Genomic DNA, 13,295 nt, shown 5'->3' on the forward strand with positions numbered 1-13,295 from the left:
TATGGTTCTATTGTCAAACACTATTATAATTCGATAATATAATCACAGTATTCGCCAAAACTGCACTATCTAATATATAAAATTCTCGTGTCACAGTTTTCGTTGCCATACTCCTCCGAAACGGCTTGACCGATTTTGATGAAATTTTTTGTGCTTATCCGGTATCTATGAGAATCGGCCAACATCTATTTTTCATCCCCCTAAATGTTAGGGGTAGTCCACCCCTAAATTTTTTTATTTATTTTTTAGACAAAATTTTTAATTTCTATTTTTTTATGATACAACATACAAAAATACATACAATCCTCAATTTTCACCCCTCTACGATCAACCCTTATTTTTTATTTGCTAATTTAAAACTTTAAAAATTTTTGCGAGAATTTTGTTTTTATTTTGTCACGACTTAAAATAAAAAAAATCATATTACTCTCAATTTTCACTCTTATACGATCAACCCCTATTTTTCCATCCCGATCAATATTTTTTTTATTCTATGCACAGATCCGCAATAAGGTTGCAAGATGGCAATCAAATATTATAATTGTAGTACGATAAACTCTTATTCAGGGTTTATAATTTGAAGTTCCTTTAATTATGATTTTTTTTAAATTGAATTTGGTCTCCCGCCCTCGCCGGTCGACTACTGATCAACTATCAATCGATCAGCTATCCCCGCCAGGTGTCACCACTCATCCAGCAAACATCACGTAGTAGGGATGAGGACGAAGCCGGTCTCCTGTCTTACTTATTCACTATACATCATAGATTATACACTTAATATATTTGAGAGCTATACAATACTATACATTTTTCAGCCATGTTTTTTTGGTTTTATTTGTGTATCAATAGTATGTTCAGTAGGTCTGAGAGTCGGCTACTATCTATTTTTCATACCCCTAAGTGAAAAGGGTTGTCGACCCCAAACATTTATTTTTTATTTTAATTTTTTGGATATTTTTTTTTGTTTACAATGAGGTATTATGTGGTTAAATGAGGTTTTTTTTTCTACAGTAGAATTTCCCTAGAAATCTTATTTAAGGCAACACAACGTTTGCCGGGTCAGCTAGTAGATCAATAATATTAAAGACAAACAATATTAATCTATTTTCAATTCGACCACAGACTTAAACAGTAAGAAAAGTTTCCCAATTGACAGTAAACAAAGAGTATAATTTTTATGTATGTGTTGTGTCAAATATACGGTAGTGTGCGTAATGTTTTCTTTATTGATTTAAAGTATCTTTTATGCATCATTTAAAAAAAATATTAGCATTGTGCACTTCTTCTCTATATTCTCTATAAGCGTGGAAAATTTCATACTTCTCCGTCCGCGCAATTTTCGTAAAAAAGGGATACAAAGTTTTTGCTTCACGTATTAATATATAGAAGACACACATCTCATTTTGCATTCACCTGATGTCGGTGAGACGAGAAAAGAAAAAAAAAGCGTATTTTTAATACGTTGGCAGCCCTGGACTAGTGCGACCCTGTTTCACACTCCAGGGTCGAGGACGATCACGTACTAATGACACCGACTTCGAACATCTGACACTTATTCGTGTCATTTTGCATGTCGTATAAAGGACATTTGTTTTATTATATTATGTAACCTCTATACGATTTATCATAAAAGAGGTTAATATTTTATATAGATGACATAAAGTAATAGTCGTCGTGGCCTAAAGGATAAGACGTCCGATGCATTCGTGTTGAGCGATGCACCGGTGTTCGAATCCCGCAGGCGGGTACCAATTTTTCTAATGAAATTCGTACTCAACAATGTTCACGATTGACTTCCACGGTGAAGGAATAACATCGTGTAATAAAAATCAAACCCGCAAAATTATAATTTGCGTAATTACTGGTGGTAGGACCTCTTGTGAGTCCGCGCGGGTAGTTACCACCACCCTGCCTATTTCTGCCGTGAAGCAGTAACGCGTTTCGGTTTGAAGGGCGGGGTAGCCGTTGTAACTATACTGAGACCTTAGAACTGATATCTCAAGGTGGGTGGCGCATTTAAGTCGTAGATGTCTATGGGCTGCAGTAACCACATATATATCTTCGTCGTGGATCCACGAACACGCATCCGGTAGGTACGTATTGGTTTAACTTGCTACCTGGCTGTGGTATTTTAACCCCAACATGGCCGCATCGCTCGATCGACCGGCCGTTTTAAGGTGCAAGCCTCAAATACTTCGACGTATCTTAAAACTATACAACGTTCCACCCTTACCTGTAATATTGGGTCACGACCTCCTGCGTCATGTTTTTGTTTGCGTCCGGCTCTTCGACTCGCGCCAATCCGAAATCGCATATCTTAAGTACGCAGTTGCTGTTCACTAACAAGTTTCCTGGCTTGATATCGCGATGAAGAATCCTTGCGGAATGCAGGTATTTGAGACCTGGAAATTTAATTTAAAAAAATCAATTGTATTTAGTTACTTAATTTTTTTAAATTGGTAATCACAGTCACCCACAATCACCAGAGACTATTGTGGATATCCTTCAAATCAGATTGGAGGAAAATGTACAAATATTGGTTGACAGAAAATATCGCGATACAAAAGTATCTTCATTCTGAACCCGGATCAGCAATGCCTTGAATTTCAATCAGAATAATTGGCATACAATTACGTTTCATTGAAACAATTTTGGCTCATCTCTTTCCTGATATAATATTATACAATTTGAATGTACCAAAACATGCTTTTCTTGAAATATGAATGATAAACAAATCTATATACATATATAAAAATGAATTGCTGTTCGTTAGTCTCGCTAAAACTCGAGAACGGCTGGACCGATTTGGCTAATTTTGGTCTTGAATTATTTGTGGAAGTCCAGAGAAGGTTTAAAAGGTGGATAAATATGAAAATGCTCGGAATGAAATAAAAATAACAATTTTGTTTTTCCTTGGATGTGTCCCCCGTCGGACGGATTCCTTTTGTTTGTTTTAAGTTTATTTTATACAAAAGCTTAGGTCTTTTATTTATCGATTGAGGCATAACGAAGTCTGCCGGGTCAGCTAGTAAATAAATACATTATTGCTGCCAAAAAGAACAAAGGATTTTTGTGGCGATTGTCTGTTTAGCTAAGAAAACAGTCATATCCAGTCATCTCTAGATTCTTACTCTCTACCATATGTAGAAACAGTATCCTCGTCCTATTACTATTACGCTATGGAGTATGCTGTAAAACTGTACGGGTTAATAACACAATCCTGTCTACTTCTGCCATGAAGTATGGCATAGTCATTGTGCCAACGCAAATAATATTTCTCAGATCTTATGATCAGAACTCCGCTAACCAATTAACATCAGGTCGACCGTCATTCGCCTATTCGTAATGCAAATCGAAAACAAAATATTGCTAATATAAAGTTATATTTTTTTTAAAATACAAAACGCTTTTCACGTTTCGAGACGAAATTCGATTGTAATTTATTGAAAAACACGACGATTGGATTCACTGAGTTCTTTGTGTTTTCATTTCGGATATTCGCTCAGTCGTTTTTGTGACACGTGAACGGTTTTTTAATGATTAAAGTAACTTTGGATATTTCATACCGGTTGTATCATTCCAAATAGATATTATTTATTCTGACAAAATTTTGTAAAATACTAAAACAAACGAACAACAGTGTTTTTACACAATTTTTTTTTTCTTTTTTTATTGCTTAGATGGGTGGACGAGCTCACAGCCCACCTGATGTTAAGTGGTTACTGGAGCATAGACATCTACAACGTAAATGCGCCACCCACCTTGAGATATAAGTGGTAAGGTCTCAGTATAGTTACAACGGCTGCCCCACCCTTCAAACCGAAACGCATTACTGCTTCACGGCAGAAATAGGCAGAGGGCGGTGGTACCTACCCGCGCGGACTCACAACAGGTCCTACCACCAGTAATTACGCAAATTATAATTTTGCGGGTTTCACTTTTATTACACGATGTTATTCCTTCACCGTGGAAGTCAATCGTGAACATTTGTTGAGTACGTATTTCATTAGAAAAATTGGTACCCGCCTGCGGGATTCGAACACCGGTGCATCGCTTCAACACTATTGCACCGGACGTCTTATCTTTTAGGCCACGACGACTTTACAATTCACAATTACAAAGAAATGTTTGTGTGTAAGGGTTGAAGTATGTAGTCGTCGTGGCCTAAAGGATAAGACGTCCGTCCGGTGCATTCATATCTAGCGATGCAACGGGGTTCGGACCCCGCAGGCGGGTACCAATTTTTGTAATGAAATAGTTCTTAAGAAATGTTTACGATTGACTTTCACGGTGAAGGAACAACATCGTGTACTAAAAAACAAACCCACAAAATTGTAATTTGCGTAATTACTGGTCCTACCGGACCTCTTGTGAGTACGCGCGAGTGGGTACCACCGCCCTGCCTATTTCTGCCGTGAAGCAGTAATGCGTTTCGGTTTGAAGGGTGGGGCAGAAGTGTGTACTGTATGTACGAAATTACTGGGCAAAAAGGTTGAGTATGCAATGAGGATAAATTGTTATCTCCCTCGCTCCTACGTGCTTACCTTAATCGCAGTGATGTCCTAAAAGTTTCAGGAATGTTGTATGGTAAATTAGGTGTTCCGATATGACAATGGAATACCCCAAACGCATAATAAAACGAAATATTTTTAAATCTTTACTAAATATAAATGCTTTGTAACATGCGTCAGTCATTTTTACAATGTCATTTAGTGTTCTTTTTTGAGAACGCCTCGCTCTTCCAGTGTTCTTGAAATATGAAGAACGCTACAAAAGTTCATGTCCATCGTTTTGTTTTTGACGGTTGTGACGATCGCGACACTACCGCCCACTACATATTTAAAAACTTTCTTACCCATATCAGAACAGTTTTCTCTCATTAAAGGCATACCTAAAGTTGGATTCGATTTAAAACTTTTTTAATCGTAATTTATTTAAAAATTTAAGCTTCAAGATCCCAAGAAAATGTATGAAATGATACGTACATAACAAAAAAATGCATAGTGAATAGTGAATAACAAAAAAAACACATAGTAAATGTCACCCTAATTACGAACATTTACAGGGTGTTCTTTCTTGTCTTTTAAATTTAAAAAACCTTACCTTGTGATATAATTTAACAAAACAAAATTATTATCATCTTTTCTTCTAAATGAACAGCGTTATATTTTTTATCCCCATAAGCAAGTTGTTTTTTTTTCAAATATGTAGTTTTAATGCAAAGGTTTTTAGAAGGTTTCAGTTATGTCACGTATCGATCCGTTTCTGGAATGAACTATCGTCGAGGTGTCCCCCTAGTGCTATCACAGCTCCATCATCAAACGACCTTTCAAAGGCCCAGTACCGACTGGTCTAGCCATATTGGCTCTCTCTCTCTCTCTATAGCTCTTTTGTTATTTCGATGACCAACAATAGCTCCTTACCATCAAAAGTGACCTAGTCTACCTTCGAAGGCAATAAAAAACTTCAGAGGTGTCAAGGGACACCCGGATGGAACGAAGTTCCTTTCGATTAATTAGTGAAGGAATTGTAATTTTTTTTTTAAGTTATAATAATAAATTACGGCATTATGAAGAAGAAAAAAACAATACTATGAACTAAATTACTATTGTTGAAACGCTATCTCGAGAAACTGTACTCATTACGCGGACCAATCGGATACGAGCAATGTCACGCGATAAGCGCCTACACGTTGATTGGTCCGAATGACGGATCTAAAAAGTGTCGTGACAACTTTTCGTAAGAATTTTTTCCGTCTAGCCCCCTTTCACAACGCGCGATAAGGAACTTCGTTCCAAAAGTCACGTGTATCATCATCCGTCTAAACGCATAGCAGACTTAACGACGAACCAAGAACTCGACTTTCCCCCTACGTTAATAAAAGAAAGGTAAATAAAAATACTTAATGGTCTCAGTACTGAACTGACTTTTCGTTTTACGATCGCTTACTATTTTATGGCATACAAAGAAGCATCATCATTATAGCACCGGTCACCATCCTCGTCGAACCACGAACGAATTAACCCATAGACACAGCCCACTGAGTTTCTCGCCGGATCTTCTCAGTGGGTCGCGTTTCGGATTCGTTGGTAGATTCTGCGAAGCACTACTCTTGCTAGGGTCAGTGTTAGCAACACTCCGGTTTGAGCCCCGTGAGCTCACCTACACACGTTAGGGTGAAGCTAAAATAGCCTCTCAAGGCTATCAGCATAGGTAGGAAAAAAAAAGAAAAAGAAAAAAAAATTATAACGCTAAACTTTTATCAAAAGATGATAGACTGATCAACGATTTCTTTGAAACGTCCTACAACGAAAATTGATTAGAAAATATTAATTCCTGTTATATGCGGTTAGAGCTCGAATTAGATTGGTTCTAATAAAAAAACTCAGTCAAAATGCGGTTCGTACCGTAACATTTCGGTTTTCATTTGCTTCTAACAGCACTATTTTCAGCTTTATAGTGACATGACCAATTAAACGTGAACGGTGTGATAAATTAATTTATAGAGTAGGTATTCGTTAAGTTGGACAAGGCTCGACACGCTTACAATGCAGAGAAAAAAAAAATGAGTTCTCCACCTGTGGGGATGGTGTGGTGGTAAGAACTTGACCATGCGACATATGGTACAAAACACACACAAAACTACAAAAGCACTTACTTTGTCAGTCTCATACCGGTATTTCCCAGACATATTCAGAAATTTATTAATGAGAGAATTCCGTTTATCAAATAAGCGATTTTTCGTGGAATTCACCCTTTTTTTTCCAAACAAAACAGAAGTGGCCATGAAAATAAAAGGCTGAAGATACCCCGAGATATTTGTACAGATAAGGAAATCCAAAAATACCCGAACCTATTATTCGCGGAAAATTTCATAAACATGTTTATAAATTATGTGTAATTAAGCTTTTAGGAAAAGTGCCCTCAATGTTAATTGTGATAGCTTTGTGTTTTACACAACGAGCTTTTCCTGTTGCTTTTGAAAGGAGCATACGGTATACGGCCCATTTGATGTTGAGTTGTCATAATCCCTCATTGACATCGGGCAATCTATGTCTTTCTTTAGAGTATTTCCTTAGGTTTTAGCGAGAGATTGATATTAATAAAAACTATTTTTAGTATTAATTACTCTTCAATTACAAACGGCTCCATCATCATGAGAACTGTAAAGCTCCGATTGTATCGTATAATAAATACTACAAATAATAATATAAAATAGTAAAAGCAATATTAAGCTGTAAATTTACCTTAACGCCCATGTACCTACAAAGTTTTTAATAAGTTAATAACATTTATAAATAACCATTTAAGATTGTTTTTCTGCGAATTTAGCATTAACTTTGTGTATTATTATTTTTTGAGTAATTTTTTTTTATAATGTACTTTTTTCAAAAAACTTTTACTCATTTCTGCAAAATCCGTGAAAATAAGCTCAGTACTAAAAAAAACTTACTACATATACTTCTGTATTTCAAAAAGGATTAGATATTATTTTATTAAAGCTTTTAAACACCACTTGTAAGTTCCGTTAACAACATAACCCTCCTTCTGCCATCAAAACTTTGCAAATAAATCGGAACACTTATATTACTTATAATAAAAGTCATCAAAACTTATATGAAGCTTTAATTAAAATTGTCTGCGCAAGTCCTTAAGCTAGACTTCAGCAATCCCAGTCGGAATGCGTGGCGGCGGTCGCGACTACAACGAAAAGCGAAAACAAATTAACGTCACCTCAACGCTTTCCGAGTTTAATTTCCCAAGTGTTTTCACTCGCACGGCATCTGATCTATGATAGAACCGCCTAATGCGTGCTTAGTTGAAGGCGAAACGAGCCAACTCCGCAATACGTCATTTAGATTATTCAGTCAAAATTAATTTTACTCTAGAGACACGAGTCACGCGGCGTATATCAAAGATTGACGTTATATACCATCACCGTTTTTAATACGCTTGTATTAGCATGATCTGTATCAATTTATTTTTGTTATATTTTTATCGATATAGCTCGCAGAGTTAGTAAGCTGAAGTGGCAGTGGGCTGGTCACATATGTCGCAGAACCGATAACCGTTGGGGTAGACGTGTTCTGGAGTGGAGACCGCGAACCGGCAAACGTAGTGTGGGACGCCCTCCTGCTAGGTGGAGCGACGACCTGCGCAAGGCAGCTGGCAGTAACTGGATGCGTAGAACCGAAGATCGGGTTCAGTGGCGAGCTTTGGGGGAGGCCTATGTCCAGCAGTGGACTGCCGCAGGCTGATGATGATGATGATGAATAAAATTGCATACATATTAACTACCGATAAAAATACAATACTTTTATTACTTCAGCCTAATACCGAGGAGTGCAAGGATAACAAAAAAGTACTGTTGATTTGTTTACACTCTTAATCGCCCTCGAAGGCTTCCTTTGAAGACATGTCGTTATGCTAAGGTTTTATTGGAAACTATGTCGATTCAGTAAGGATGACCTCTGCTCTGTAAATGTAGACGACTGTATCAACTCCATAATCATAAATATGATCATTAATGGTGAATGACCCTTTTTAATTTATACTGTATACCAACAATGTAATTAAAAAAATGTTGGCATTAGTAACGGATGCATGCCGGAATGCATTCAGGGACGACGCATTAAAAAGGCCTTTTCTCTGTCTCTCTCTATCTCTCTCTCTCTCTAATGAACATCGTTTATCGCGTTTAATTATGTTTAGACCAACGTTAATATTTTATAGCTCAAGTTTTAATAGGTAGTGCACGTTCCTCTAATGAAATTGCTTCAATTCTTTATGTTTTTATAATTCTTCCTTTACTTTTAGTGTGCCTGCAGCAAAAACTACCTAGGCTACTACTGCCCAGACGGTTTCTGCGGCGAAGCAGTCACGCGTTCCGATCTAATTTTTTTACTTTGATGATATAATTGAAATTTTGACAGCATTTCTCAAGCTTAATATCTCTCGGCGACCGGAAAGAAAATCGTCCGCCTATCTAGAGCGATTATAATAATCATAAAGATATAGTTAATAAAAAATAATAAAATTTTAACTAGCTGAACTGGTTTTAATCTAATATATAAAATTCTCGTGTCACAATGTTCGTTCCCATACTCCTCCGAAACCGCTTGACCGATTCTCATGAAATTTTTTATGCATATTCAATAAGCCTGAGAATCGGCTACTATCTATTTTTCATACCCTTAAGTGATTAGGGTTGTCCACCCCTAACATATTTTTTTTATTTGGACATTTTTTTACCACATCCTTTACCACATCCTTACACACTTACAATAAGTTAATTTTTTTTTACACTAGAAATTCCCTAGAAATCTTATATATGGCAAAACAATGTTTGCCGGGTCAGCTAGTTATTTTATAATATTGAGAACTTTAATAGAATTAAACGAAGTCTGCGTTTTCATATAACGGACCTTATTTTAAAATTAATAATTTTAGTTAGTCGAATGTTTAAAATTTTGTAATTTTTTTTTGTGTACATTGAAACTTTGAAGTATACATTGCCAGTAGGCATTGAGTTACACTTTACGTTACGTGCTTCACAATCGTCGAAAGCCGAAAATTCGATAGTCGAAAATTACAAGGCATATTATAAAGTTAAGGATTATTTACTAGATGGCACTACGTGGGAATGAGTCGCTCGCACCTGGCCTTTTCATTTTTCATTATTATTATTATTATTTTAATTGTATTTTTTGACTTGTTTTTTCCTTTATTGTAAATATTTTTATTTATTTAAAAAAAAGAAAATATTTGAGAAAAAACAAAAAAAAGCCCGCTGAGTTTGTTTCGCCGGTTCTTCTCAGGACTGTGGCTTTTTTTGGAACCGGTCGTAGAGTTAACATTGTTATTTGTATTTTGACATTCAACAAGTGTGTCATACTGACATCTAAGTTGAAATAAATGATTTTGAATTTGAATTTGAATTAAAGTAATTAATATACAAATGCTCTTCCATGTTCAGTGGAGGGAATATGGAATATTCTTCTTATGTTCTGGGTAGAGAAAACCCATATAAGAAAAGGTACCTAATTCTTGACACCTTAAAACCAGAGCACTGGTACCTTCTTTTCCTAACTAGCCTTGAGAGGCTATTTCAGCGTCACCCTAACGTGTAGGTGAGCTCACAAGGCTCAAACCGGAGTGTTGCTAGCACTGGCCCTAGCAAGAGCAGTGCTTCGCAGAATCTACCACCAAGTCGGAAACGCGACACACTGAGAAGATCAGAAACTCAGTTGGCTGTGTCTATGGGTTAATTCGCTCGTCGAGCCCTTCGTCGCAAGCGACGGGTTCGACGAGGACGGTGATCGGTGCTTATGGTACTGGTACCGAAGCAAGGGTCACTAACCAACAGGCCAGTTCCTAAAACTACAGAACGTTATCGTTTTTAAAAGAAACAGTTAAATTTATTTTCCCACAAGCGCAATCGTAACAGTACTAGTTTCACGGCTTAATGTTTGTTCACGCACATCGAGTCTATACAAACAAAAGACGAAATGCGCGTGCTCTGCGCTCTCACGAGTCCTGCCGGAGGCAAGTAGCTTTCACAATTAACGCTTAATATTTCACACCCGCATGTTTGAACAAAAGAACAGAAGGGTCCTGTCGATCTACGGTCAACTCGCAGGCGGTATTTTACTTGTGGGGAGATATACGACATAGGGAAGATCTTCCACCGAGCGGCTGATATTGCTCGGTAGACCGACCGTCCGAATGTTGTTGTTCGGAAATTGTATATGTGCGAGCTTATCTTGAAGCTGTCGTAAGCGAGATTCAGGCATCTGTCGAATATCTTGTGTTGTATGATGGCTACCCGCCACATACTAAAAACAAACTTGAAAGGTAACTCCCTCCGCCTCACTTTACAAAATATAGAAAAAATGGAACAACTCTTCTTCATTTGGAATCACTCGAAATTTTCGGAAAGTCGAAGTATAGAAGAACAGTGCGTACACTCTAGGTAACCTCGGGACATCTAACTCTACTTTTAGCTAAGTTTAAAAAATAGTAAGTATTATTTTTGTTTATCAGATTTTTCATTTTCGACAATTTAACAACAGAACGAATACACGATTAATCACTTTCTAATATAAAACCATTACAACATTATTATACTTCAAGTTGTTAAACAAAAGATAAACTAATAATATTTACCATAAATCGTGACGAGCACATAACATAGAGAATTATCGTTATAATTACTGGAACTTCCCCGATATTTATATTTGTACACGAAGCCCATTAGTGAACTCAAAACCAGATGAACAAAAGCATTTACACAACATACAAACGGAACAGATATTTTAAACCTCTATAAACAACAAGTCGTCAACTCATAAATTAACAAGTTCCAATCGTCGAACGGCTCTGGTCGTGATAAAGTTTCTTGGAGGCCCACAACTGTAGTTTAGAATGCATCTTTAAGGGATAAATCACTGCGGCCATCCAAACTAGATAAGCAGTTTGTTACAAACACTTGCATGGGATCGTATTTTCTAAGCTCGGAAGAGATAAGAGACAAAATGAGAAATATATCAATGGGCATCCACGCCTTGTGCTATTGATGCTGTCACGCAATACTTTATTCTGAGTAACGGGAATTTAAGTAAACTTTACTAAAGAGCGCGCACAAAATTCACGGCGTTTCTCGATGAGCTATTGTTAAAATTTCATCAACAATTTACCACAAAACAACGCCTACTGAGTGCCATAAGGAACCGAGGCGACGCAAGCCACTAACCGAACTTCTTTGTCAACTAAATACAAATTTGCGTTATCTTATTAAAACGCAAAAATAAACATTTTTCTATCCAAAGGGACATAACTGTTTAAGATACGTCATTGAATTCCTAATGGACATCTTTTGTGGTATTCGCGGCAGAAACATTCATTGGATTCGCGTGATCCAGCTTTTCAGTACATAGGCACGTGTGATCAGCAAGACGCACCAGAGACGAGTCAAACCGGTATTAAGACTCAAAAGTCCAGTGACGGATTACAGGGATCACTGACTTGACACGATACGACTCACGAGAACGCTGACACGAAGATTACACACGTCACGCGCACATTTCCTGTTACAGAACTTTCATATAAATAAAACTGATCTATTTGTAGCGTATCAGAAATTCTGAAAGGATCTCGATGTATTACTTCGAAGTAACATTGGATAGAAAATACAGGAGGACTTACAAAGATTATTCGTACGAATACCCTACCAGCTAATTTTTCTTTCAAGAAAATATATACAGATTTTTTTCGATATTTCTAATAGCTCTTTGTGTGATCATTCACTAGCAAGTTATATCCAACCATGCTGAGATTCACGTAGATGTAACATAATGTGAATTAAGTGGATTTTGGAGGATTCAATACCTTGAGGATTTATACAACCCATCTTTAAGAATATAGACTAAGCCACAATCGATTTTTATAATTTATTAATTACAAAATATATAATAAAGAACAAAAGCATTATACTAGACATTATAATCTATAATTTTAATGGACATTATAATTTATAATGAGCTTAATGTGAGAAACAACATCGGTGATACCGACGAACAGAGCAATATCCATAACAGTATTAAAGACTGCTTTACGATTTAATCTTGTTCTTATTCACTTTATAATGTGAATTTTAGAATACTTTATAGCTTCTGTGGTCATTGGCCACGGTTTATAAAATCCATACAAATAAATTAAAGCCTGTCTGTGATAAAAAATACAGGCCTATTTTTAAGCTCATTTGACTAATTATTCATTATCAGATCGAAACAGGTCCAATTTCAAAATCGCCATTAAAACAAGACTTTTGGGTGGATAACTTATCTGAGAATCGCGTTGACTTGACTCGCGTCGAGTTGACTACTCTAAATACTCTGCCATCGCCGCGCACTCGAGTACTTCGGTCGTTTTGCTCGGAAAAAACATATCAGGATAGCTTAGAGAGAATATTCGTGACAGGGAAAACCAAGGGGAAAATACCGCGTGAGCGCAGCCCGATAAGTTGGTGCGCTCAAATCCGGACCATACTAGAAACCCCATTTCACGCGACCAATGATCGGAAATGCTGGAAAGACATTAGAAAAAATCAAATCCTGTCTAAGCATGATGGTCACGATCCTCAGCAATGAGAAGGACTAAATAGGATTCCCAAGTATTGAGAAATATTAAGGTTAACATTTATAATACTATCGAAACTGGTAAATCTGAATTTGGAATTGGTAAATCTGAATTTGGTGAAACTATGAACACACTGACTTTATATAATTATGCTTTAA

General features: G+C 36.7%; 1 protein-coding gene across 2 annotated transcripts in view; it reads right to left on the bottom strand.

The window, feature by feature from the left end:
- LOC101737550 (serine/threonine-protein kinase NLK) overlaps positions 1 to 13,295 on the bottom strand; it is a 152,105-nt gene that overhangs the window by 15,985 nt on the left and 122,825 nt on the right. For both annotated transcript variants that reach the window (XM_038013338.2, XM_038013337.2), the window contains exon 5: positions 2,234 to 2,402. In XM_038013338.2, the coding sequence (XP_037869266.1) occupies positions 2,234 to 2,402 (169 nt within the window). The remainder of the gene's footprint in view (positions 1 to 2,233; positions 2,403 to 13,295) is intronic.

The sequence above is a fragment of the Bombyx mori genome, chromosome 10, assembly GCF_030269925.1.
Source record: "Bombyx mori chromosome 10, ASM3026992v2".
NCBI lineage: Eukaryota > Metazoa > Arthropoda > Insecta > Lepidoptera > Bombycidae > Bombyx > Bombyx mori.